The sequence below is a fragment of the Mixophyes fleayi genome, chromosome 2 (genome assembly GCF_038048845.1).
Source record: "Mixophyes fleayi isolate aMixFle1 chromosome 2, aMixFle1.hap1, whole genome shotgun sequence".
NCBI lineage: Eukaryota > Metazoa > Chordata > Amphibia > Anura > Limnodynastidae > Mixophyes > Mixophyes fleayi.
This window is the reverse complement of record NC_134403.1, coordinates 34,020,768-34,044,897: the sequence shown is the minus strand read 5'-3', so window position 1 is coordinate 34,044,897 and position 24,130 is coordinate 34,020,768. Positions and strand designations below refer to the sequence as shown.

At 41.4% G+C, this 24,130-nt stretch overlaps 1 protein-coding gene across 2 annotated transcripts in view; it reads right to left on the bottom strand.

Moving 5' to 3' along the window:
* The window catches only part of ARHGAP42 (Rho GTPase activating protein 42), a 293,945-nt gene that overhangs the window by 161,267 nt on the left and 108,548 nt on the right, over positions 1-24,130 (bottom strand). For both annotated transcript variants that reach the window (XM_075198773.1, XM_075198774.1), the window contains exons 2-3: positions 22,961-23,056; positions 7,006-7,067 (exon numbers count right to left, since the gene is read on the bottom strand). In XM_075198773.1, the coding sequence (XP_075054874.1) occupies positions 7,006-7,067; positions 22,961-23,056 (158 nt within the window). The remainder of the gene's footprint in view (positions 1-7,005; positions 7,068-22,960; positions 23,057-24,130) is intronic.

Sequence of the window (24,130 nt, the reverse complement as noted above, 5' to 3'; positions counted from 1 at the left end):
TTGCAGAGACAGAGAGGGGATCTGTGTGCGCATGTCCAGTTCTTGGAACTGGACATGCGCAACTGAAGAATAAGGAGAAGACCCGAAGACAGCGCTTCCGAAGAGGCAGGTAAGTATGATTTTTTTTTCACAGAAACAGCAGATTATCGGGACTGCTGTTTCTGTACTCCGGTTTTGATAAATTTGAGAAATGAATCAATACTTATCCGTCCGATAAGGATTGATAACCATTTCTCTATTTCAACGATAAATGATAAATGTGCCCCTAAGACACAATTGTGTGGAGATTTTAGTTTCCTAACTTATAGACCACATGACTCCAGTCTCCCTCGGCAGATGTGCTGAAAATCTGCTACACTGCTAATGTCTCCTCCGCAGGTCAATCGTAATCACTCCATAATCATCTGGCGCTGGGATCAAAGGTTCTCTGGCTTTAAACTAGTGGAATAACGTAGGAGATTGAACATGCAGGTCTTTCGGTACTTGCTAAAATTGGTCCCTCGCTGGCTTCCTGGGTTTTTTGTTAACGCTTCTGTCTGTCTGAGAGCTGCTATTTTTCTGCCTTACAAAGTTGTTCAATCTGAGCTAGGCTGAGGTAATTGCCGCGCTTAGAGAGATGATGTCGGGCTTCCTCTGAAAGTTGAAAGACCGGTTGTTTATTTGAGCACAGATGTTCTGACTCAAGAAGTAACAAAGATATAATCGACTGATCAATAGTGGACGTTTCTCACCTTTATCTCTGATAAGTCCTATTACAGTGTTCTCAGCATCAGTCTAGTAAAAGGCGACAGTAAATATAAGACTTCTGAGATGTGTATAGTGTAATCTATGCCAGTTTGCAAAGAGCTGTAACAAATGACAATTAACCAATGTTTCAGAAGTGATAATCTCGCTTCTTAAAGTCGCTTAAGTTAAAACGCCGAGCGGCCTCCTGCTGAAGACGTAGAATGCAAATAGCTGCAATGGTTTCCCTCTGTTTCAGATTTAAAGGATCATGAAAGGACAACTATGCAGATACAGGGCTGCATGTAGCTGATAATGACATAGGAATGACAACCTAAAAAATAGTTACTGTTACTATATGCTTATTATTACGCTCTATCCAACACCCTCACTTAACCAATTCATGACAGGAGGGTCTGTTGCCCTTCACGACCAAAACAATTTTTTCAATGCTGGGGGTATATCTGTTTTGACAGAAATAAATTTATAATTTTTTGCTCTCAAATTATTTTTTTCCCATGGATGAAAATAAACTATTAATAAAATTCAGCTTTTTTGTAACTTTCAAACAGTTAGAGTAATTACAATTTACCTAAAAATGTAATAAACTACATTGGCTATACATCCCGCTCAACATTTGCGTAGGCGGTAAAGTGACACCGCGATGAGGGTGTGACCACACCATGGGGGCGTGGCTATGGCTTTTGAAGCGCTAGGTTGTCCTGTACTCTCCTCCCATCCTTTGAAACATGTTCACTTGCGTGCGCACTGGCACCCGTCACCGCTCTGCCGTGTAGAGACAATAGTTTCCAACTTTCCCATCGATCGGGACAAAGCTGTCCCTATCGTGATGACAGGACAGATGGGAGGTATTGATATAAGGTCTGCACACCTTTAATGAAATTGCAGCTCTGTGATGTAACCAAGAAGATTCAAGTGAAAAAGTAATAGATAATGTTTAGCAAAAAGAAGTGAACATAAAAAACTTCACTACCTTCATCTCACATGTGGAAAAAGAGGGATTTTTATTGTGTAGTTGGTAATTATTGAAAAATAGGGACATTTACAGAGAAAAAAATGTAAACCTGGGATTGACCCTGGAAATTCAGAGAACTAGTTGCTATGAGTTAGCAGTGTCTGATGCTGCCAGGAGAGTGTGGACACCAGCTTCTCATTGCCATTTTAAATAGACATGATGGATTTGATTCATTAAGAAAAGTAAGGTAAAAAAAAAAAGGAGCAAATGTTCTCCGGGACAAACCATGTTACAATGCAAGGGGTGCAAATTAGTTTATTATTTTGCACATAAGTTAAATTCTGGCTGTTTTCTTCATCTAGAACATAAATACTTGATAGCTTTATTTTTACGCTGAAATTTAAAGCTGATCTAGGAATGCCCTACCCCAACTAGAAATTAGTCTCCACATTTTAAACTGACCGCCCCCTCCAGTTCAAAATGGTTTTGCCAAGGTGCAATGTTGCTCCATTTTATCCAGCCACCATTATGCCATTTTAATATACTGCACGTTCTGTAAGTGGCTTATTAAACTCAATACAAAAACAATTTTAGCCTGTCCCCTGACTGGTGGTCTGCGCTACAGATTTAGCTACCTTTGACTAGTGTCAGAGCACTCATTGTTATCATTCTTCAAAACATGGGGCACACAGACAAATGGGAGATGAAGTGGATGTGGTTAGAACAACCTTCAGCCAATCAGAGCCTTTGAATAGTTACAGAATTCTGGTGTACTTCAGCTAAACCATGTGTGGGCAAGGTTGAAGTGGGAGTGGCTAGATGGTCATTTAGCCAACCTGAGCATCTATACACTAACAACAGTGCAAGTTAGAATTATCAGGCTCATTGTCAAGACTGGTGTCAAACACTTCTTTATATGTAACAAATTGTGCAATGGAATACAATTCTAAACTTGTATTTACTTTGTATATGGTTTTACATGGTATAGGATACTGTCCTGGCCATGACCATACTATGCTTATAATTGCAGCACATAAACACAGATGGTGGGACAACACTGAAACATCTGGCTAAATGAGTGCCACTAAGTTTATTAAGCGCGTGTAACAACTCTGGCAAACTTGGTTGCTTTCATAGACATTAACAAGGCTGTATAGTTAACTGTTATCATAAGGATTTCACAAAACTATGTATACTGGGGGGTGAGAGTCTTCAGTTACGAGTACTGAATATATTTACCTTCTTCTGTAGTTTCAACGACATACCTAAATATACAGACTGAATTTCCCTGTAAGATCGGGAAAGTCCAATAATGCTTTGTTTAAGTCAACCAATGGCAAAGAAATGAACACAGTACGTTACATCAAACAGTTGGGAGGAAGTGAAAGTTGACTATTAGGGTAGATATCCTACTGAACCCGAGCCAAAGAAAATACAAGAATGCGGAACGCTTCCCGTCAGTCTCCAACATTCCAGAGTGCGGTTGTAGGTAATTATATATCTACAGGAGATATTGAGAAGTGCCTGTGAAGCCGTACAATCAGAGCTTTCTCTTTCAGCAGTTTCACTTAGTTAAAAATTATTGGTTTGTCGGTAAATAAGAAAAATCTTAGCAAGTGGTTAACAAAAAGTGGAAATGAGTATTCTAAACGTTCATTGTATTCATTGAAACTGCTGTTGCATTGCATAGCCTAGTACTGTAAGCTGTTGGTATGACAATGAGTTCCTAAAATTAGAGAACATTCGATACAAAGTAGTAACCAACATTGTTATATTGCTTGTCGAGCTTCGCTCACCGAAAAGTGGCAGACGTACTGGTCATGACTACGGGATGTAATCTTTTGACTTCATCTTCCTCCATTCCCGTTAATGATCCTATCCTGTTTAATAGGATCATTACCTGATATTGCAGTTATTTTGGGGCCACTCATGGTGTGATATTGGGGCGATTGCCCAATATCGGCTTTCATATTGCAGCATGTGTGACCTAGTGGTTAGCACTTCTGCCTCACAGCACTGGGGTCATGAGTTCGATTCCCAACCATGGCCTTATCTGTGTGGAGTATGTATGTTCTCCTTGTGTTTGCGTGGATTTCCTCCGGGTGCTCCGGTTTCCTCCTATACTCCAAAAACATACTAGTAGGTTAATTATCTGCTATCAAAAATTGACCCTAGTCTCTCCCTCTCTGTCTGTCTGTGTCTATATTAAGGAATTTAGACTGTAAGCTCCAATGGGGCAGGGACTGATGTGAATGAGTTCTCTGTACAGCGCTGCGGAATTAGTGGCACTATATAAATAAATGATGATGATTGTAATTACTTTTGCCTAATTACATCATAATTCTGTTCCACCTTTTGTCTGGTCTTTTACTGACACAAAGCTCTTATGACCATGATATTGTTAATATATGAATGTGAATTATATGAACAAAAGGGGGCAGGTAACACACTTGAATAAATAATTTGGCTAATTGGGTGCTCAAAATTGAGTACTTCAAAATTATGGGTTTCAAAATTAAGTTTGTAACAATCAATTTTATGGAATAGAAATAGTTTTTGTTAAGCAAATATGGTACCAAAATATATAATTTGGTAACATAACATTTTTGCAGCCATAACATCGATTTTTAGAGAAAAAAGAAAGTTCTGTCCATTTAATTTTATAACAAAATAATAAATAATAAAGCTTGATTTTCTAGCAATACAATGAGTAATCGTAATTAAATGTGATAGTGCAGAAATTATCCAGAATTATTTTGTAGCACAAAATGAGTTAGGTAAAAGACAATAATCTGTGGTGTCAATACAAAAACAAATGTAAGCCACCAAAAACCAAATGTTTGACAATTGCATAAACAGTGGCACACAAATTCAATACTACTGGCTAGATTATTCAATACACCAATAAAATAATATTTTTTGCGCATCAAATCAAAAATAGATTTTAGACTAAAGTTCCAAAGATTACTCACGAACTTACACCCCTCTCTCTCTGAAATGACTTACAAGCTTACTCCTCTTTCTTTGAAATACACTTAGTTTCTGAAACCAACCTGTGAAAAGATCTCTACATTGCTGAACTATTGTCTATACATTAGTGAGCCATTGCCTATGCATTGCTGAGCGGTTGCCTATACAATGCTGAACTATTGTCTATACATTACCAAGATATTTCCTATGCATTGCTGAGCTACTGTCTATACAATGCTGAACTATTGTCTATACATTACCAAGATATTGCCTATGCATTGCTGAGCTGTTGTCTATACATTGCTGAGCTATTGCCTATATATTGCTGAGCTATTATCTATACAATGCTGAGCTGTTGGCTATACATTACTGAGCTATTGCCTATATATTGCTGAGCTACTGTCTATACAATGCTGAACTATTGTCTATACATTACCAAGATATTGCCTATGCATTGCTGAGCTGTTGTCTATACATTGCTGAGCTATTGCCTATATATTGCTGAGCTATTGCCTATACAATGCTGAGCTGTTGCCTATACATTACTGAGCTATTGCCTATATATTGCTGAGCTGTTGCCTATACAATGCTGAGCTGTTGCCTATACATTACTGAGCTATTGCCTTTACCTTAGCAAGCTAGTGCCTATACATTACTGAGCTAGTGCCTATATAATGCTGAGCTGTTGCCTATATATCATTGTAGTGAACTTTACTTTATCTCTTTTTAACCAGTGTGAAGAAGAAACAATAAACAGTCGTCATGTGTTGAGGTTGAATAAACAAGTAAGTTTCATTCTAGTAAAAAGATGATTAAAGGAAGCGATAAAAAGACCTAAAGGGGAAGTCATTTCACCACAATAAACATCTAGTGCAAGTACCATAAGTGTTTACTTTGCACCAAAGAAGAAACTGTGAAGAAGCAGGATGTATTATTTTTGCAATGAGAAACAGGTAACTTTTAAATTGGAAATAAAAGGTACAAACTGGTTGGTTCTTGAAAAAAAAAAAAAATCAGAAAAAAAAATCATAATACATACTCAATACCAATAATAGATACTAAAGGTACTAATCCTGAAAAATACTAAATGCTGCTGAACCTGAATGGGAGAAGCGGTGCCATTCGACAAAACATAGAAATCCAATAATGCAATGACACATTACGAAAAACTATGCGTGAATTTAGTGCGCAGAACCTCAAGGTATCACATACATGTGTGTGTGCGGGAGAGAGTAAGAGGGTGTAGCACTTCCCCTCCTGTACTGGGTATTTTAATATACTGCACGTTCGCTAAGTGGCTTATTAAACTCAAGACAAAAACAATTTTAGCCTGTTCCCTGACTGGTGGTCTGCGCTACAGTTTTAGGTACCTTTGACTAGTGTCAGAGCACTCATTGGGGCACACATACAAATGGGAGATGAAGTGGACGTGGTTAGAACAACCTTCAGCCAATCAGAGCCTTCGAATAGTAACAGCATCCTGGTGTAATTCAGCTGAACCAACTATGTGTGGGCAAGGTTGAAGTGGGAGTGGCTAGATTGTCATTCAGCCAATCTGAGCATCTATACACTAACAACAGTGTAAGTTAGAATTGTCAGGCTCATTGTCAAACAGTGCAAACACTTCTTTATATGTAACAAATTCTGCAATCAAATACAATACTAAACTTGTTTTTACTTGGTATAAGGTATGAGACATAGGGGTAGATTTATCAAACCCTCTAAAAAAAAAAAAAAGTGGAGGTGTTGCCAATAGCAACCCAATCAGATACTACCATTTATCTAGTACATTGCAGAAAATGATAGAATCTGATTGATTGCTATGGGCAACTCATCTACTATTTTCTTCATGGGAGTTTTTCTGAATTAAGAAATGAACATGGAATCTGGTCACAGCAGAGCTGGATTTCAAAGCCGATCCTTGAATTACTCCCTCTTTGGTGACTTACCAGCCTACAGAAGAAGGCACAGACAGTGTCTGGCCATTGCATTTTTCAAATCAAAGAGCATGATGAAAGTTGGGAAGGACTGCGTCTACTTAACAAAACACATTCCCTGGGAATTTAATTCATATTTCATGTCACCTTAAGAATAAAGTGAAACCATCAATGCAAAAAATGCTGTACTACAACACACTGGGGAATATTTACTAACAAAGTGCAAATTGGGGATAAAGTCATAGCGACCACGACATTTTCTTTCATTGTCAATAAAGCACTTGATCAATAAATCTAATTGCTGATTGGTTGTTAAGGGTTACACTGTAAATGTGTGCTTTGTTCATAAACAGCCCTCATTGATCGGTTTACTGTGTAGTATAGAAGTATTATTCTTACCAGTCGTCTTCTTTCTTCCTCTACAGTAATAAGGAGACGAGCAAACTCTTTCAAGGACTGAGCTGAAAGAAAAGGAGCAGAGTTAAGTGGATGCATTAATTAGCTGATAAAAGCACGTTTAATGAAATTGCAAACTGAACAGGAGCATGCCTATGAAAACACCATATTCTGTATTACTTGACAATACAGACATTTGTACATCATTATAATTTCCCTCACATCAATAACCACAATTTCAGTAACACATTATGTAGCAGGGCGGGTGCCCTAATCAGACATACAATCAGATGACAGTATTCGGTTTACTCTGATTATTGATGTATCCACCTCCCTTGTAGAGGATTATAAAACAGGCTGCAGCTCACATTAACGTTAAGAATAAACCTCAGAAAACTGAAAGAAGTGATCTGGAATTCTGAACAATAGTTAATGTTCGTTAATCTATGAAAATGTTTTTAAATTGTAAGAGTAGAGATATTATCCAGGAACACTTAGCTTAACATCACACAAGTTCAGAAACAGAGAGAAGGTTGCTTAACTTTTAAATGGAAATAGTTTGAATATTATAGGGTGGCTCAACAAGGTTTTTTTCAGGCTACATCATATCTTATTTTCTTTAAAAAAAAGAAGTGAATATTCAATTTAACCTGTTATCAGGGGGTGTAAAAGATTGTAGTAGGAAACTTCCTGGACTGGGCATCACGGTGGCTCAGTGATTAGCACTTCTGCCTCACAGCGCTGGGGTCATGAGGTCAATTCCTGACCATGGCCTTATCTGTGAGGAGTTTGTATGTTCTCCCCGTTTTTGTCTGGGTTTCCTCCGGGTGCTCCGGTTTCCTCCCACACTCCAAAAACATACTAGTAGGTTAATTGGCTGCTATCAGAATTGACCCTAGTCTCTCTCTCCCTCTATCTGTCTTTGTGTGTATGTTAGGGAATTTAGACTGTAAGCTCCAATGGGGAGTTGTGACTGATGTGAATGAGTTCTCTGTACAGCGCTGCAGAATCAGTGGCGCTATATAAATAAATTATGAGGATGATGACTGATTGTTTGTTTTTCTGCTCTAAAAATAAGTGCAAAAACTTAAAAAACGTGCACTCTAAAGAGGAGTGGCCCTAGTCTCCTACCCCCAGAGCCAAAAGGTCCCTTAGGGGCAATGGTCCTCAGACCCCTTTAGCCGCTGGGATCAGCTGAAGCTTCACCCAAGGCTCAATAACTGGCCCAGCCCCGGGGAGAGCAGGCGATGGATTCAGGGGGGCCGAAACCTCAGGGCCACACAGCCCCCCCCCCCCCCTTAGATCTTCGAGGACGTGGAGCCCATAAGGGCATATCCACACCCCAAAAATCAGTGGAAAAAAACCCCATAAAAGTGAAAGTGACAAAATGTGGATAAAAATAAATAGTTGGTCTGGTTATAAAAAAAATTCTCGCCCAGCGAAAAGGCCAAGGCAAATAATGAGGCAGTGCTTAAAAGAAAGTGGGCAAAAGTTCTAAGTGCCAACAAAACCACGTGATTAAGGTGTGACCCGTGATTTATGGCACCCCTGGGTCGCCAATCCAGAGGCACTTTTTGTCCTAGGCTTTCAAAGCTGCCTCCCGTCCCCTGGCGTCAGACCAAGCTTTTCAATATCTTGCAAGGGGGGCTCCAGTCCCCTCACTTTATCTTAGCCAAAAGGCCGAGAAGCGATTGGACTGAGAGATAGCCTAATGCCTTATGCAGCCACCAGGATCCCTAGGTGTAGGTGGGAGACTAAGGGGTATATTTACTAAACTGCGGGTTTGAAAAAGTGAAATGTTACCTATAGTAACCAATCAGATTCTAGATTTCATTTATTTAGTACATTTTACAAAATGACAGCTAGAATCTGATTGGTTGCTATAGGCAACATCTCCACTTTTTCAAACCCGCAGTTTAATAAATATACCCCTAAGAGTAGAGTAGAATCCAGGGGATGATTTACTAAGGGTTATGAGCCCTACTGCCAAAGAAAATATTTTTTTTTTTAAAAAGAAAAAGAAACTGAAGATTGGCTCCGGTGAGACTCCAGTTGGTAAATGTATCAATCTGCGCTTATTTGCAGATTTAAAACGGCAATGCCTTTACAGGCACGTTTTGCCACCATTCCAGGGGAATACCAAAAACTAACAAATATTTTGGCAAGACCATCCCTGGAGAATAACGTCACGTCACAAAACCATACTTACCAACTCTCCCGGAATGTCCGGGAGACTCCCGCATTTTGCGAGAGTCTCACGGACTCCTGTGAGAGAGTGGCAGTCTCCCGCATCTGGCAGAATCCTGCCCACTTCCAAGTGAAGTGGGCAGAATTAGGTCCAAAACGCCGCGATTCCTGCGTTTGGCCCCGTCCCCTAATGTCAAATAACGCGTTTGCGTCATTATGTCATGGGGGCGGGGCCAAAATGACACAAATTTTGGAGCCCCGCCCCCATCACGCCCACCTCCCCCAGCAGGCTCCCGGAAGCCAACTTCAGCAAGTTGGCAAGTATGCACTAAACCCTAACCTCCACTGTGCAATTATTGACATAATACAGCCAGGGAAGTTGTGCACTGCTCTCCCCGGAGTCTGGGAGAACTCCTAGAAATTTGGCAACTATGTGAGGAGTCAATGATGTTTACAGTGGTAATGCAAGTAACACACCCAGAAGCGAGGTACTATAATAGGTACCAAGTACTTTTAAATGCAGGCAAGTTTATATAGGTACTGAGTTTGCTGAAGGGTAGTGGTCATGCCAGTAACCAAAATGGTCAGTTAGAAGAGAAACCCACAACAAATATGGTCACATGTGCACTATGGCTTTTTTAAGTTATTTATTTATGCTTTGAAAACAGAGGCAAAACAATAACACCAAGAAAGGAACCCATAAAACTAATCACTAACACACTCTCTCTCTCTCTCTCTCTCTCTCTCTCTCAAGACTCCCCCTATTCAAAACACCAATATAAAAATACAGCATTCACGGCCAAAGCATAATCCCCCAATACTGGACTTGCAGTTGTTTCTTCACAATGAATTTATAAAAAAAAAAAAAAAAAGCACACAGCTTAGCTCAGCCTGTAGAATAATTGCTCAACTTGGCTTGCAATTCAATCATCAAAATGCAATATGCTTTGCTTTCTCCTGGGCTGGCCTCCTTCATATGTCACAGATCCCCTGCTTTGCCTTCGCTTGCGTAAACAGCTTGGGAGACAACATAGCATAGCCTGAAGCTCAACTCTAAGGCTAAGGGGCATATTTAATAAAGCACGATAGTGCTTTTAACGGGTAATTAAGGTCCCACAGTGCCCTCCGCAAATTTATTAAGGGGGCATCGCAGCAGATATCATGGATATCTGCTGCTTTGCACTCCTCTTCGTTTTTGGGAGCAGTCACCATTCAACAGAATGGTGACTGCTCCTGGACGTAATCTAACAAGTCCCGAAAAAACATTTTTTTCGGGAACTTGTCATGTTAATGTACGCCAGCTGAAGCTGGCGTACATCATCCGAATTGAGGAAATCTAATGCGGTCAGCTCTGCTCCGGAGAGCAGAGCTGGACAGCGCATGTGTGGAGGGATCACATGATCCCTCCCTGTCACTCACAGCTCTCTCTCTGCAACTATCGTTGCAGAGACAGAGAGGGGATCTGTGTGCGCATGTCCAGTTCTTGGAACTGGACATGCGCAATTGAAGAGTAAGGAGAAGACCCGAAGACAGCGCTTCCGAAGAGGCAGGTAAGTATGATTTTTGTTATCACTGAAACAGCAGTTTTTCGGAACTGCTGTTTCTGTGCAGGGCTGTACATAAATGTGAGAAGTAGTTCAATCCTTATCATTGTGATAAGGATTGAAAACTACTTTTCACTTTATGTGAATATTGATAAATGTGCCCCTAAGTCCAGCTAATAGCACACAGGGCACACTAAACTGCAGGTCCTCTGCAAGGTAAACAGAAGAAGTCTAATGGTATAATGCAGAATGCAATATATAATAAATAAATGAAACACCAATCCCCCCACTGGTGACAGGTTCAACCCATAATTATTAACCAGTACTTAAAAAAACACTAAAAGTGTATATATATCGTCATAGTCATTACAAGCTAAAAAGAAAAAAAAAAACTAAAAAAAAGTGTAGAGCAGGAAAGTGTACGGAGGATGGTGAAATAAGATGAATCAGGGATAAGCTGATTCAGGGGTTTCAGACACCACTTAACGGTAGAAAAGCTGGAGAACAGCTAACGGAGCAAAGGAGAACATTCCAGGGGGATGCTCAAGAAAAGCTCTATAGACTATGGATCTCACCTAGGAAAATGCTGCATTATGGATTAGAGAATGCTGGACAGCAACATTACAGTAGCCTATACTGCAACCACAGAGTACTGATGTAACACAGAGTTCCGGAACACTGTTGGATCAATACTGCTTGCTGTGATCATACCATACGACATTTTTCCACAAAACAATGCCTTCTCCACAGTGTCTTTACAGTGGGAGTCATCCTGTGCAAACACCACCGTTACCAAGATCAGGGCTGCGATTCCGCTGCAGTTATCCATGCTACAGAGAATGTTTGTTGGAGAATGTATACGAGTGATGCCAAGCAGTGCCCATGCCTCTAGATCCCCACAAACAAAATATGTCATAGTTTAATGGTTACTGCATAGCAATGCGGGGCCAGTGGGAGTATAAATACTAGCTTCTTTTTTTCCCGTTACTTCTGATGACTTTAAATGTATCCAACAAGCCATGGAAAATCAGGGTACATCAATGCTGAGGATGATCAGGTGCAAACTTTACCCGCTTACAGCTTTATTGCTCCCACAGCAACTGCCTCTTCTGCCTACCACTAATCCCCGGCTGCTAAACAGCCATCCTCGGTATGAATGACCCAAGGTGTCTGGTACAACACTTTCAGCCAAGAAATGTTCTTAGAAATTAAAAAAGAATACACAAGCTACAGCATAGACACCAAGGGGCACATTTATCATTTAACGTTGAAATAGAGAAATGGTTATCAATCCTTATCGGACGGATAAGTATTGATTCATTTCTCAAATTTATCAAAACCGGAGTACAGAAACAGCAGTCCCGATAATCTGCTGTTTCTGTGAAAAAAAAAATCATACTTACCTGCCTCTTCGGAAGCGCTGTCTTCGGGTCTTCTCCTTACTCTTCAATTGCGCATGCGCACACAGATCCCCTCTCTGTCTCTGCAACGATAGTTGCAGAGAGAGAGCTGTGAGTGACAGGGAGGGATCATGTGATCCCTCCACACATGCGCTGTCCAGCTCTGCTCTCCGGAGCAGAGCTGACAGCATTAGATTTCCTCAGCTTCAGCTGGCGTACATTAACATGACAAGTTCCCGAAAAAAATGTTTTTTCGGGACTTGTTAGATTGCGGCCAGGAGCAGTCACCATTCTGTTGAATGGTGACTGCTCCCAAAAACGAAGAGGAGTGCAAAGCAGCAGATATCCATGATATCTGCTGCGATGCCCCCTTAATAAATTTGCGGAGGACACTGTGGGACCTTAATTATCCGTTAAAAGCACTATCGTGCTTTATTAAATATGCCCCCAAAGGTCAGAGTAACGAGCAGTCAGGGAGGGTCTGTAACGAGTGGTCAGAACTCAAGATGGTCAGGAAGAAGCCCAGTCAGTAACATAGCAATCGGATATGCACATAGCAGTTAGGAAAACCCCCAAAAATTGTTGCACAGTGATGAGCAGTGGACAGAAACTGCAGTACACAGCGGAGGAGGTGCGGGCACGTGTCTATGCAAAGACCCGGCGTTGGGCATGATTATTGTGCACAAACTCTGCCCACTGAGTGATCAGTAAATCAAACAAACAGCAGGCACAAGATGGACAGTAATGAGCCAGGTAATTCAAATCCAGCAGTCTGAAACAACCACTTCCCTGGCACAGTAAGGTGCACTGAGCGTAGTTTTGAATAAGTGACTGCTGATATTAGCTGGTGTGATGCCAACATGCTACTGCACATTCAGGCTGCAAGGGAAGAGGCGCAGGCATGCAACTAAGCAGAGACTCAGTGCCAGCATCCGCTGTCCAAGTAATGTCTGTTACACCAATAATGTATTAAAAAGCACAATGGCATATACAGGTAGTGAACAAAAAAACCCCAGCATGGTCACTCATGTATAAAACTATTGCACTGCCCTGGCTGCCAATAACTGGGGCTAACATTGCTGCAAGAGAAGATGTGGGTTTCCTCCGTGTGCTCCGATTTCCTCCCACACTCCAAAAAACATACTGGTAGGTTAATTGGTTGCTAACAAACTGACCGTAGTCTGTGTCTGTCTCTGTGTGTGTGTGTGTGTGTGTGTGTGTGTGTGTGTGTGTGTGTGTGTGTGTGTGTGTGTGTGTGTGTGTGTGTGTGTGTGTGTTAGGGAATTTAGACTGTAAGCCCCAATGGGGCAGGAACTGATGTGAGTGAGTTCTCTGTACAGCGCTGCAGAATTAGTGGCGATATATAAATAAATGGTGATGATGGTGATGATATCAGTGACCTTGAAAGAAGGGCGATAGTTGGGGACCGCTTGGCAGGGTGGTTAATCGGTGTATAAACAGACTCATCACACATGGCAATACATGATTGTGAGTTCAGTAGTGCAACGAGCACAGGCGATGGACTGCCAGGCAGTGGAGGAAGGCGACATCCTCCAGATCAATCATTGTGCACTTTGTCAAGAACATGGTGAAGATGTGGCATCCACCTAAAGAAATCTACAGCCCTAGGTGCAGGATTTTTACTTTTAATACAATGGCACAAGTTTTCTTCCAATGCATTACAACTTACTGTGGTAGGAATAGATCTATAGCCTTCATACATTATTAACAGCATGTCCAAAAGATTGTCAGATCAAGTAAGGCCATAATAATATATGCAGGGAGTAATTTGAAGCTAGCAATTTAAAATTAAATATGACCCATACAGCAAAAAAAGCTTTTAGCAATTTCATACTTTTATTCTTTTTTTTAAAGAAAAAATACAAAAATACAATGTAGCTTAAATATTGAAAGCGACCAGTGGAAACGTTGAAAGGAAATCACGGAAAACGCAATTACTATAATCATCTTATTTAAAGTGCAGCTAACGGCTTCAGACAATGCAGGCAGCCATGTTGACTGCAGAACCAATATTGAAAGGAATGTGGCGTATCCCTCGCTAGGGTCTGTGACATCACTGAGGCACAATTTGTTTTTGATTTGTTTGGAAAAAAAAAACAACAAAAACACTTATTATTCACTTGTTCCTGTCGCTTTCTCACTGACTACTGCAACCTGTAATCAGATCAACCGTCTCCTGAATTACAGCTATTAGCCAATATTTCCTGTAATTTTATACAAAGGAATACTGCCATCAAACTGCAAGTTGAGCTCTGCTTTTAAAAAAATATATATATGAAAAATACCATTTATTTCATTATATTTGATTTATTGTAGGTGCTATTTTCATAAACCTGTCATTACTGGATAACCAATTGTATTCATGGCTGGATGCGGCCAGTCGGATCTGTTACAATGTGATATTGTGCAAGAGGCCACGGTGAGGCACTGCTTCCTGGTGAATGGATAGGCTACGTTCTCGTTACTATAGGTTCAGCCAACATTTTAACAGTGTCGACATTATGACTGTCACCATTGTGTTGTACACATTTTGACTGTCTGCATTTTAACTGTTGATATTTCATACCCAACCTGATATAAGTGGGGTAAACAGCAAGAAGATTCAGCAAGGAAGTAAGTCTAGGAGCCTTCCTTTTTTGAAGTCAACAAGTCACTTTAATGGGTTAATGTAAAAAAGTAAAACTATATACAAAAAGATGAATCTCCCAAAAGTAGCGCTCCCTATTGCCTGTCTGCCTCAATACACAAAACAATGCCACCAACATTCAACAATATATATATATATATATAAAATGATGTATAGAAAGGCGCTGGCAATAAGATAAACATGTAATCATCACATATTCAAAATCCGATGGAAAAAACATGTACAATGTCCACTTCAGAGTCACTTCCTTATGATTCATATAATCATGAGTGATTAAGCAATATCCAACATAAAGTTGTTTTTGAGGATTCCTCCTGTAGTTCTTTTATGTATATCGAAATAATTCCTGACAATATCTCAATGGTAGGTCAAAAAGCATGAAGAAAAACGAATTGGAGACAAAAAGACATACAGATGTCTGGTTAGTGAATAAATCACAAATAGGAGACTGCTAAATACCCAGAGACGCCGTTAAGGAAAGCTGTGTTGTTAAACAGCAATACACCATCACACGTGTGAGGAGATATCAAACGATATGGATAATAATCCTCCAATACACTTACATCATTATTCATGAGTGAAAATCACTTTCGCAATAAGACTCTCTGTCCGTGTATCACTCATAATCTGATTATGAGTGATACACGGACATATCGTTTGATATCTCCTCACACGTGTGATGGTGTATTGCTGTTTAATTAACAACACAGCTTTCCTTAACGGTGTCTCTGGGTATTTAGCAGTCTCCCATTTGTGATTTATTCACTAACTAGACATCTGTAAGTCTTTTTGTCTCCAATTCGTTTTTCTTCATGCTTTTTGACCTACCATTGGGATATTGTGAGGAATTATTTTGATATACATAAAAGAACTACAGGAGGAATCCTCAAAAACAACTTTATGTTGGATATTGCTTAATCACTAATGTAAAAAAGTACTTGGTCATGAGAAATGGCAATTTAGGCAACAGATGTCTTCTAGACTTTGGTTCACAAATGTATATCTTGCAGTCCCATACACTGGCCGCGTTAGACACCTTGGACACCACACTGGATATCTGAAAGATACAGACTCACCAATTTAGGATTTATATAGGGATCCAGCTATCTTTCTTATTTCTTACATTCAGTATTCCATTATCTATTTAATGATCTCTGCTCGTCTCTTCAATGCCTGGTCCTGGGCTGCTCCTAAACTTACTTCCTGGCTGAATTTTCTTGCTGTTTACCCCACTTATATCGGGTTGGGTATGAAATGTCGACAGTTAAAATGTGTACACCACAATGCAGACAGTCATAATGTTGACACTGTTAAAATGTTGAATTTTTTCACAATTAGACAATTACTATTCCCACACCTACCACCCCCAGGTTGTGGTAAAAGCCCTAGTGCTGTCAGCACGGGGATGGTTGAACCAGAGGGGGGGGGGGGGGGGGGTCTCTTTTCATTTTTTTCCTGTGTGCACCCTATCTCCCTAGGGAATCCAGGGGCTTGTATAGCATTATGACAGGGGGGCCCCATGCAGTCTAGTGCTGTTAATAGTGAAATCGGGGGGACCGAAAGCATGGGCCTCTGTCCAATACATGACATTTTTTTAAAAAAACATTTATTGACATTTATTTTTTTTAGATGTATTTCCTTTTAATTTGTTTTTATCTATTTATGCTGACATTTTGAATGTCAACCTTGGAACCCTGTCCACGTTTTACACGTCGACATTTTAACTGTGCCAACATGTAGACCTTATGACTGTCAACCATATAACTGTGTCGACATTGTGAATGTCAACCTTATAACTGTGTCGACATTATGACTGTCAACATTTAGGTGTAGGCCTTTTCACTGTCGACTTTTCAACTACATTCCATTATATCACATGATTATTTGTGAAAGAAACACACAATGGAGTGTACAAACAACTTACAACTGGAGATATTTGTCTCCAATAATATCCGTTTTATAAAAGTGACTAACTACATAGCACGACTTAATGTTCTCTATTCTGGATGTAACCCTCAACATCTGTTATTCTGAGTGCTGCGTGCTTTGGGTAATGTAACACTGAACGTTCTGTGTGTGACTCACTGTGCCCCTGGGAATTGCATACTTACACAACCTTTACAGTATACCTACTGCCTGGTCACATTGGATGCAGCTATTGTGTGGGACGTAACCATTATTGGGGAGAATTCAGCCTATGAATTACTTGTTCCTAGTGAATTGATGAGATGTGTATTGGTTCAGTCTACCATATATCTGCCTCCACTCCGTGACAGGAAAGGTTTAGGGGGCAACAATCGGACCACCGAGCACCCGCTCACTCCAGCTGACTGCTCCCGACTTTAATCTCTGTTTTGTTAAAGCAGAGAATAAGATAGATTGGGGGGTATCTGACTTCCGTGTCACGTGACATCCTCTGCACAACGCAGGGAGGTCACGCGGCATAACGGCGGAAGGGTAGAAGGAGTGCAGTGTGCTCTCCCTCCTTCCTCTGTGCAGCCCCCTTGAAGGTTGGATGGCAACAAATCCAGGTGTCAAAGAAGGAGAGCTTCCCAATCACTGGTGTAGGAGCCATTAGTTGAACAGTTGGTATTGTACTATGGGATCATGCTTTTCAAAGTCAACGTATTGAGCAGCATTTCTGCCACAACATATTTTCGTTAATCCCATTTAATAGTTAAAATTTACTATTTATCACTCGCTTAAGTTACTGAACTCATTTGGGCTATTGCAGTGTTGTACGAAATGCCATTTATCCTGGGTTCAGGACACCTGCCACTGTCCCAATTTAGGCAGTACAGTTCAGCATAGGCAAACTGAGGGGGGTTTCCTAGTGGCTGGAAACCCCCTCCAAGCCTGGAGCACTGTATAATTGATGTGCCTGGACCACGCTCTCGCTTCACACAGCTCTGCTTGAAAAGGTAGAGCTGCATGCACCTAACAGTAGTGCACGCATCATTGCCCATGTATATTATAGGGATAGGAAGAGTTGGAGAGCAGCCAAGTACCGTCTAAAATTATAGCCACGCCCCCATGTATGCTGGTCACACCCACTGGCAGCGTGGTGTGGAAACCCCCCTCTACAAATCCTGCGTTTGCCCCTGTTCAGACTTAAGGACTCTGTCCCGCCACCTGCATCAGGAAAGCTTTGTCCTGCGGGTGAGAGAGTCGGGAGCTATGTTCTGTGCTCTGCATAGAAGAGCTGTGGTGAACGTGTGCCACGTACACCTGCCCCTGGTCAACGTCGCAATAAATGGTTGTTGGGAGGAGAGTCTAATGCTTCGAAACCACGAGACACGCCCCTGGGGGTGTGGCTGCGTACACATTGTGACATGACCACGCCCCCTGTCCCTGACACTCCTAAGTTGGGAAATAAGTTTCAGTAAAGTCATTTAATAATGTCTAGACTACTGCCATTGCAACAGACCTATCTGCAGCAATAAAATGATGTTGGAAGTCCGTGGGCATTGCAACAGGAAAAGGAAAATAGCAATGACTTGCTAAACAGCAGTGTACACAGTTCCCACAGAATAAATAGCTCTTTGCTTGTGTAAACCCAGTTATTTCATGTGGCTTTTATTCCAGCTTGAAGTCATGTTGTTTTGGCTTAGTTCCCCCTCTGTTCTTTGGCTTCCAATACAAGAATGGTTTTCTGGAGAAAACCCATAAATCATTTTGTCAGCTCGCAGAAGATGTTGGGTTTCTTGAGGAAAACCTTACAATACCCTTGAGTACACAACACAGTGTTTAGACACACTGGAGGACTTGTCAGCCAATAACCATCACTGCCTAATAAGGACATGCACCTGAGAAGCGTGTAATTAGCATGGGAGCTCTCACTACAATAAATCAACAAACTTATTGCCAACACGGGAATCAAAAGTTGAGTTGCTGACACAAGTCTATGAATGACTTTATTTACTTTATAATACTCACATTATTCTGACTAGTGGAATTTGCACAATGTAACATTACATCATGAAAGCAGTCACTGATCCCTAGATTCCGCTGAACTTAGATACCTATAGTAAATAGCACCATGACCTCTGACAATATGAGCAATCACTTATGTAACAATGAAACAGATTGACAGAGGTTGTCACTGTCAGCTTTAGAGCGTACTTGCCCACTATCCTGAAATGTCCGGGAGTCTCCCGAATTCCAGGTTGGTCTCCTGGACTCCAGGGAGAGCAATCCATTCTCCCGCATCCTGCCCACTTCTTAGTAAAGGATGGGAGCCTCCATAATGCAATTTGGTTCATTTTAGCAACATCTCTGCAAAATGATGCTTTCACGTCATTGATTCGTGGGGGTGTGGCCAAAATTATGTGATTCACCACGCCACACCTGCTTCCGTCTTCACACCTCCCCTCCAGGATCTCATGTAGGGACAGGATAATGTTTATTGTGGCAAGGAGAGAACTGTATACGGAGGGACGCAGATGAATATGTATAAATACTGCAAGAGCCCGTTCCTGCTTGCAGCTAATTTCAGCAAATGTTATACTGTTAGCTGCCTACTGTCACTCTAGTACTTACGCGGTGAGCAGTAATCTCCTTACTGAGGAGATCTGGTGAGAGTGAGACTATGAGTCATAGTCTCACTCCCACAAGATCTCCTCCGTAAGGAGAGGAAAGAGCGCCGCGGAAGCACTACAGGGAGAGGAACAACGGAAGGAGGTAAGCTCACGGGGAAGGGGGGGGGGGGGGCCTCACAGTACCCTTAGCCCGGGGGCCTCCCTTCCCTTAATCCGGCCCTGGGCAGAGGGGCCATACAGCTATTATTCAGATATTTACTCTGCGTGTCCTTCCTGACAAATCAATGCTTCACTGTTGTATGTGATGCTGATCTGCAAACGCAAAACAATAATATACATATATGGGAGAGACTGGCAGGGATCTGATTGTCCCTTTAAATTCCCCTGAAATACTGCACAGAAAATTAAGTGTGCCAAGAAAAAAATGCATTATCACTTGTGCAGCTGCAAATATCAAAGTATGGCATCTGTACAAACAAATACTCATATATTGTTATTTTATTTATATAACACATACAAATTTCAGCTTAAAATCTAATTTTCAATGCCTAGGAGGAGGATTGTCCAACCTCGGATGTAGCAGTCACTGTGGTTTGGGTCTGCAGTAAATCTGTATTTGTTAAGTAGTCAGTGGCCTCTGAACTTTCCAACCTTATGGGGTAGATTGATCAAACCTTTAAAAAGGAAAATTGGAAGTGTGGTCCATGGCAACCAATCACAATCTAGCTATTATTTATCTACAACATTCTATAAAATAAAAAGAAAAAGAGAAAAATATATATGGAAAACGCAACTTATGTAGGAAGGTAATTAGCTAATGGTAAATGTCAATAAATCAGAGCTTTGGACCTCACCTAGTAGTTGCAACATGAGGTATAGGGAGGATGACTATGGTGGGACCTCTCTATCTTACATCACTCAGGAAAGAGAAAAGAAACAGACAACATCCCACACACTGGCCACAAAGGTCTTGAATGATGGAAACATTTTCCAATTTGGCAACACGTGTGGATGGCCATAGAACCTGATTTTCAGTACTTGGTTCAAGCAACCAGATAATGACTATACACACAGGCACATATACCATTGACCAACTGGATTTACGTGCATGCCCAAAAATGATCAGACCAATTTTGATCAAGTTTGTTTCGGGATCCCATTTCTTTTGGGAACACCCTGGTAAAAATTTTAGGCTCCTTTGCCATCATTGGGAGTTATGTCATTGTCTATGTGGCCAACCTAAAGATACATGGGCCTCAGGGACTGACTTATACAAATTGGTGGTTTCAAACACAACATCTATTAGTAAGGACAGGGCTGCACGTGGCGGGGCAATGTCAGGGGGGCACAGACGGTATTAGATAGAGGTACGATCAGGGTTCATAAACAGCACAGAGTGGTTGAAGTGAAGCTCCTCTCAAACTGATGACGAAAAAAATGGTTTCAAATGCAACTCTATACATTCAACTTGTTTTCTGTTATTTACCAGTACACAGTACAAAAATTACTAGGATTTTTTAATTATTTTTTTAAACATTTCGCTAGACAGTTTTTCTTTAAATCTGAAAAAAAATATTTTTAGGTATAGCTGACTTTAATAAGTACTTATTGCAAACAATGGATGGAAACAACTAAATAAGTGGAAACACAAATATCCATTGCATTGTGATTTATAACGACCACTTATACCCAGGGCCGCCGAGAGGGGGGGGGAGCGGGTACTAATTACCCGGGCCCGGCATGTCAGGGGGCCCGGCCCGGGCCCTTGCGCTGCTGATTTTTTTTTATAATTTTTTTTTTAAAAAAAAACCAAAACGTTTTTTTTTCCTTTCCTTTTTTTTTTTTTTTTGGGCTGGGGGGGAGGAGGGGGCTTGGTCGTTGGTGGGGGGAGCAGGCTAGTTTAAAAAAAACATACTCACCTGATCGCGGAGCCGGCATCCCTCCTCTCTGCTGCTCTGTGCTCTATTCAGACTGTCTGAATGCCGGGTGTGATGTCATCATGTCACGCCCAGCATTCAGTCAGTCTGGAGCAATGGAGCACAGAGCAGCAGAGAAGACCAAGAGAGGAGAAAAGGTAAGTGAAGGGAGGAAAACGAGGGGGGCACAGAGGGGTTAAAAAACGGGGAAGCAGCATGACAGAGGGGTTAAAAAATGAGGGGGGGGACAGAGGGGTTAAAAAATGAGGGGGGGCACGGAGGGGTTAAAAAACGGGGAAGCAGCATGTCTGAGGGGTTAAAAAATGAGGGAGAGCACAGAGGGGTTAAAAAACGGGAAAGCAGCATGACAATGGGGTTAAAAAATGAGGGGGAGCACAGAGGGGTTAAAAAACAGGAAAGCAGCATGTCATAGGGGTTAAAAAATGAGGGGGAGCACAAAGGGGTTAAAAAACGGGGGGGGCAGCATGACAGAGGGGTTAAAAAATAAGGGGGGGCACAGAGGGGTTAAAAAAACGGGGAAGCAGCATGTCAGAGGGGTTAAAAACGGGGAAGCAGCATGTCAGAGGGGTTAAAAAATGAGGGGGAGCACAGAGGGGTTAAAAAAGGGGAAGCAGCATGTCAGAGGGGTTAAAAAAATGAGGGGGAGCACAGAGGGGTTAAAAAACGGGAAAGCAGCATGTCAGAGGGGTTAAAAAATGAGGGGGAGCACAGAGGGGTTAAAAAATGGGAAAGCAGCATGTCAGAGGGGTTAAAAAATGAGGGGGAGCACAGAGGGGTTAAAAAATGGGAAAGCAGCATGACAGAGGGGTTAAAAAATGAGAGGGGCACAGATGGGTTAAACGGGGCAGCATGGCACAGTGGGGTTAATAAACAGGGGTCAGCATGGCACAGTGGGGTTAAAAAATGGTGGGCAGCATTACACAGTGGGGTTGAAAAGGGGGGGAGGCATGGCACAGTGGGATTGAAAAAAGGGGGGAGCAGCATAGTATAGTCTGATGAAGGGGAGCCAGATGAAGGGGGCAAAAGCAGCATGGAGGGCACAGTGTGATCATAAGGCATGGCGATCATGAAGGGGCACATTATTGTAATATTGGAGCTGGAGGAAGGCCTAATTATTAATCGTGGATGGTATTGATTTAACGCCAGGGTTGTTTGGAATTATCTAAATGTAGCTATTTTTTTCCAAATAGGACCCCCAGCATTCCAGGATCCAGACAAGCCGCAACTAAAGAAACATGCAGCAACAGGTGGTGAAAGTGAGAAGAACAGGTAGGAGAGAGCAGGACAGTATGTAAAATGTTGTGATTCTAGTAGGGACAATGTCAATTTTTGGTGAGTGTTGTGCCCAATATAAGGTGGAGGCCAAGACTGAACTCTTTGTGTACACACTGCATTTTTTTTATACTACATTTTGGTGCTAGATGTCCTGAAAGTCAGGAGTGCTTGGACATATGTGATGCTCGGGCGAATAGAGAGCCTAGTGATTTTGATGTGTTAGCCACGCCCCAATGTTGCATTTGCCACGCCCCCAAAAGCATGAGCACACCTCTGAAATTTTTTGCGTCGCCTTAGGGCGGCGCCAAATTTTTTACCGTGCTCATCTATGAGGGGGGCCCCATGAATTTATTGTACCGGGGCCCTGAATTCCTCTTGGCAGCCCTGCTTATACCAACGTAGAACTTACCAATGTTAATTTCGTCATCTGTTTCTGCATCCCCGATGCATTCAAACTGGAAATCTTGCAAGGAGTGTGAAAACTTCTGCACGGCCATGGACAGATCTGGAACGGAATTATAGAGGAAAGGGATGTGAACCTCTGTACTAATAGAATATTGTGTAAACATGACATAAGCATGACACAGCGGAGACAGTCCTTTCGTAGGCTGGACTAATAGCCATGAAAATGCAGCCTATCGTAATCACTAAGAACAGATGACCTCACTGACGTACACAGCACCTCGTTGACGTCACTGATTTCTACTGAATGAAGAGACTGCAATTATCAAATACAGGTTCATCTTATATGATGGCTGCTTCCATCAAGTATAGGCAGAACGTACACTAGTATGTGGCTTTGGATATTTTTCTCCTACGAGGACAGGGTTCTTACTTCCTGGTTTAGGAAGAAGAAAATGCATTTTCAGACATTCCAGATTAAAAGTATCACATACAATTACAAGAAAAATAATAAAAGGTTCAAAACACTAAATCTAGATAGTTCACGGTTTCAAGCACGAGTTTAGGCCAGTCACTAGTTTGAAAAAGCTCTAGGGGTAAATGTATCAAGCTGAGAGTTTTCCGACGGGTTTGAAAAGTGGAGATGTTGCCTATAGTAACCAATCAGATTCTAGCTGTCATTTTGTAGATTGTACTAAATAAATGATAGCTAGAATCTGATTGGTGTTTCAAACCCGCCAGAAAACTCTCAGCTTGATACATTTAACCCCTAGAGTGGGTATAGCTTTGGGATTTATTTGCCAAATCTATCTATCTCTGCCCTTCCTGTTCTTAGACTCTAAATAAGGTATTTGTTCTGTTAATTTGCGTGCATCAGGTGCATGAATTTTGGGAAAATTGGCCTTGTGAGCTACAGACTTCAGGAAAAAAGGGACTTTACTGGGAAAATCAGGACACATGTGAGCCCTAGGACTAGTCACTGAGGAGCTGCTCTTTCTCCCAATAAACATTACAACAGATACCTGAATATATTCTATGTTGTAAACCGATGAAGCTTTTAATGGACAGGCAGAACTACAGAGAAGTTGTGCTCTAATAAATCAAACCAGTTTAAAATTAGATCCAACTTGTTCGTGGTAGGATCATGAATTTAAGACATTCACATTGGAAAACTTAA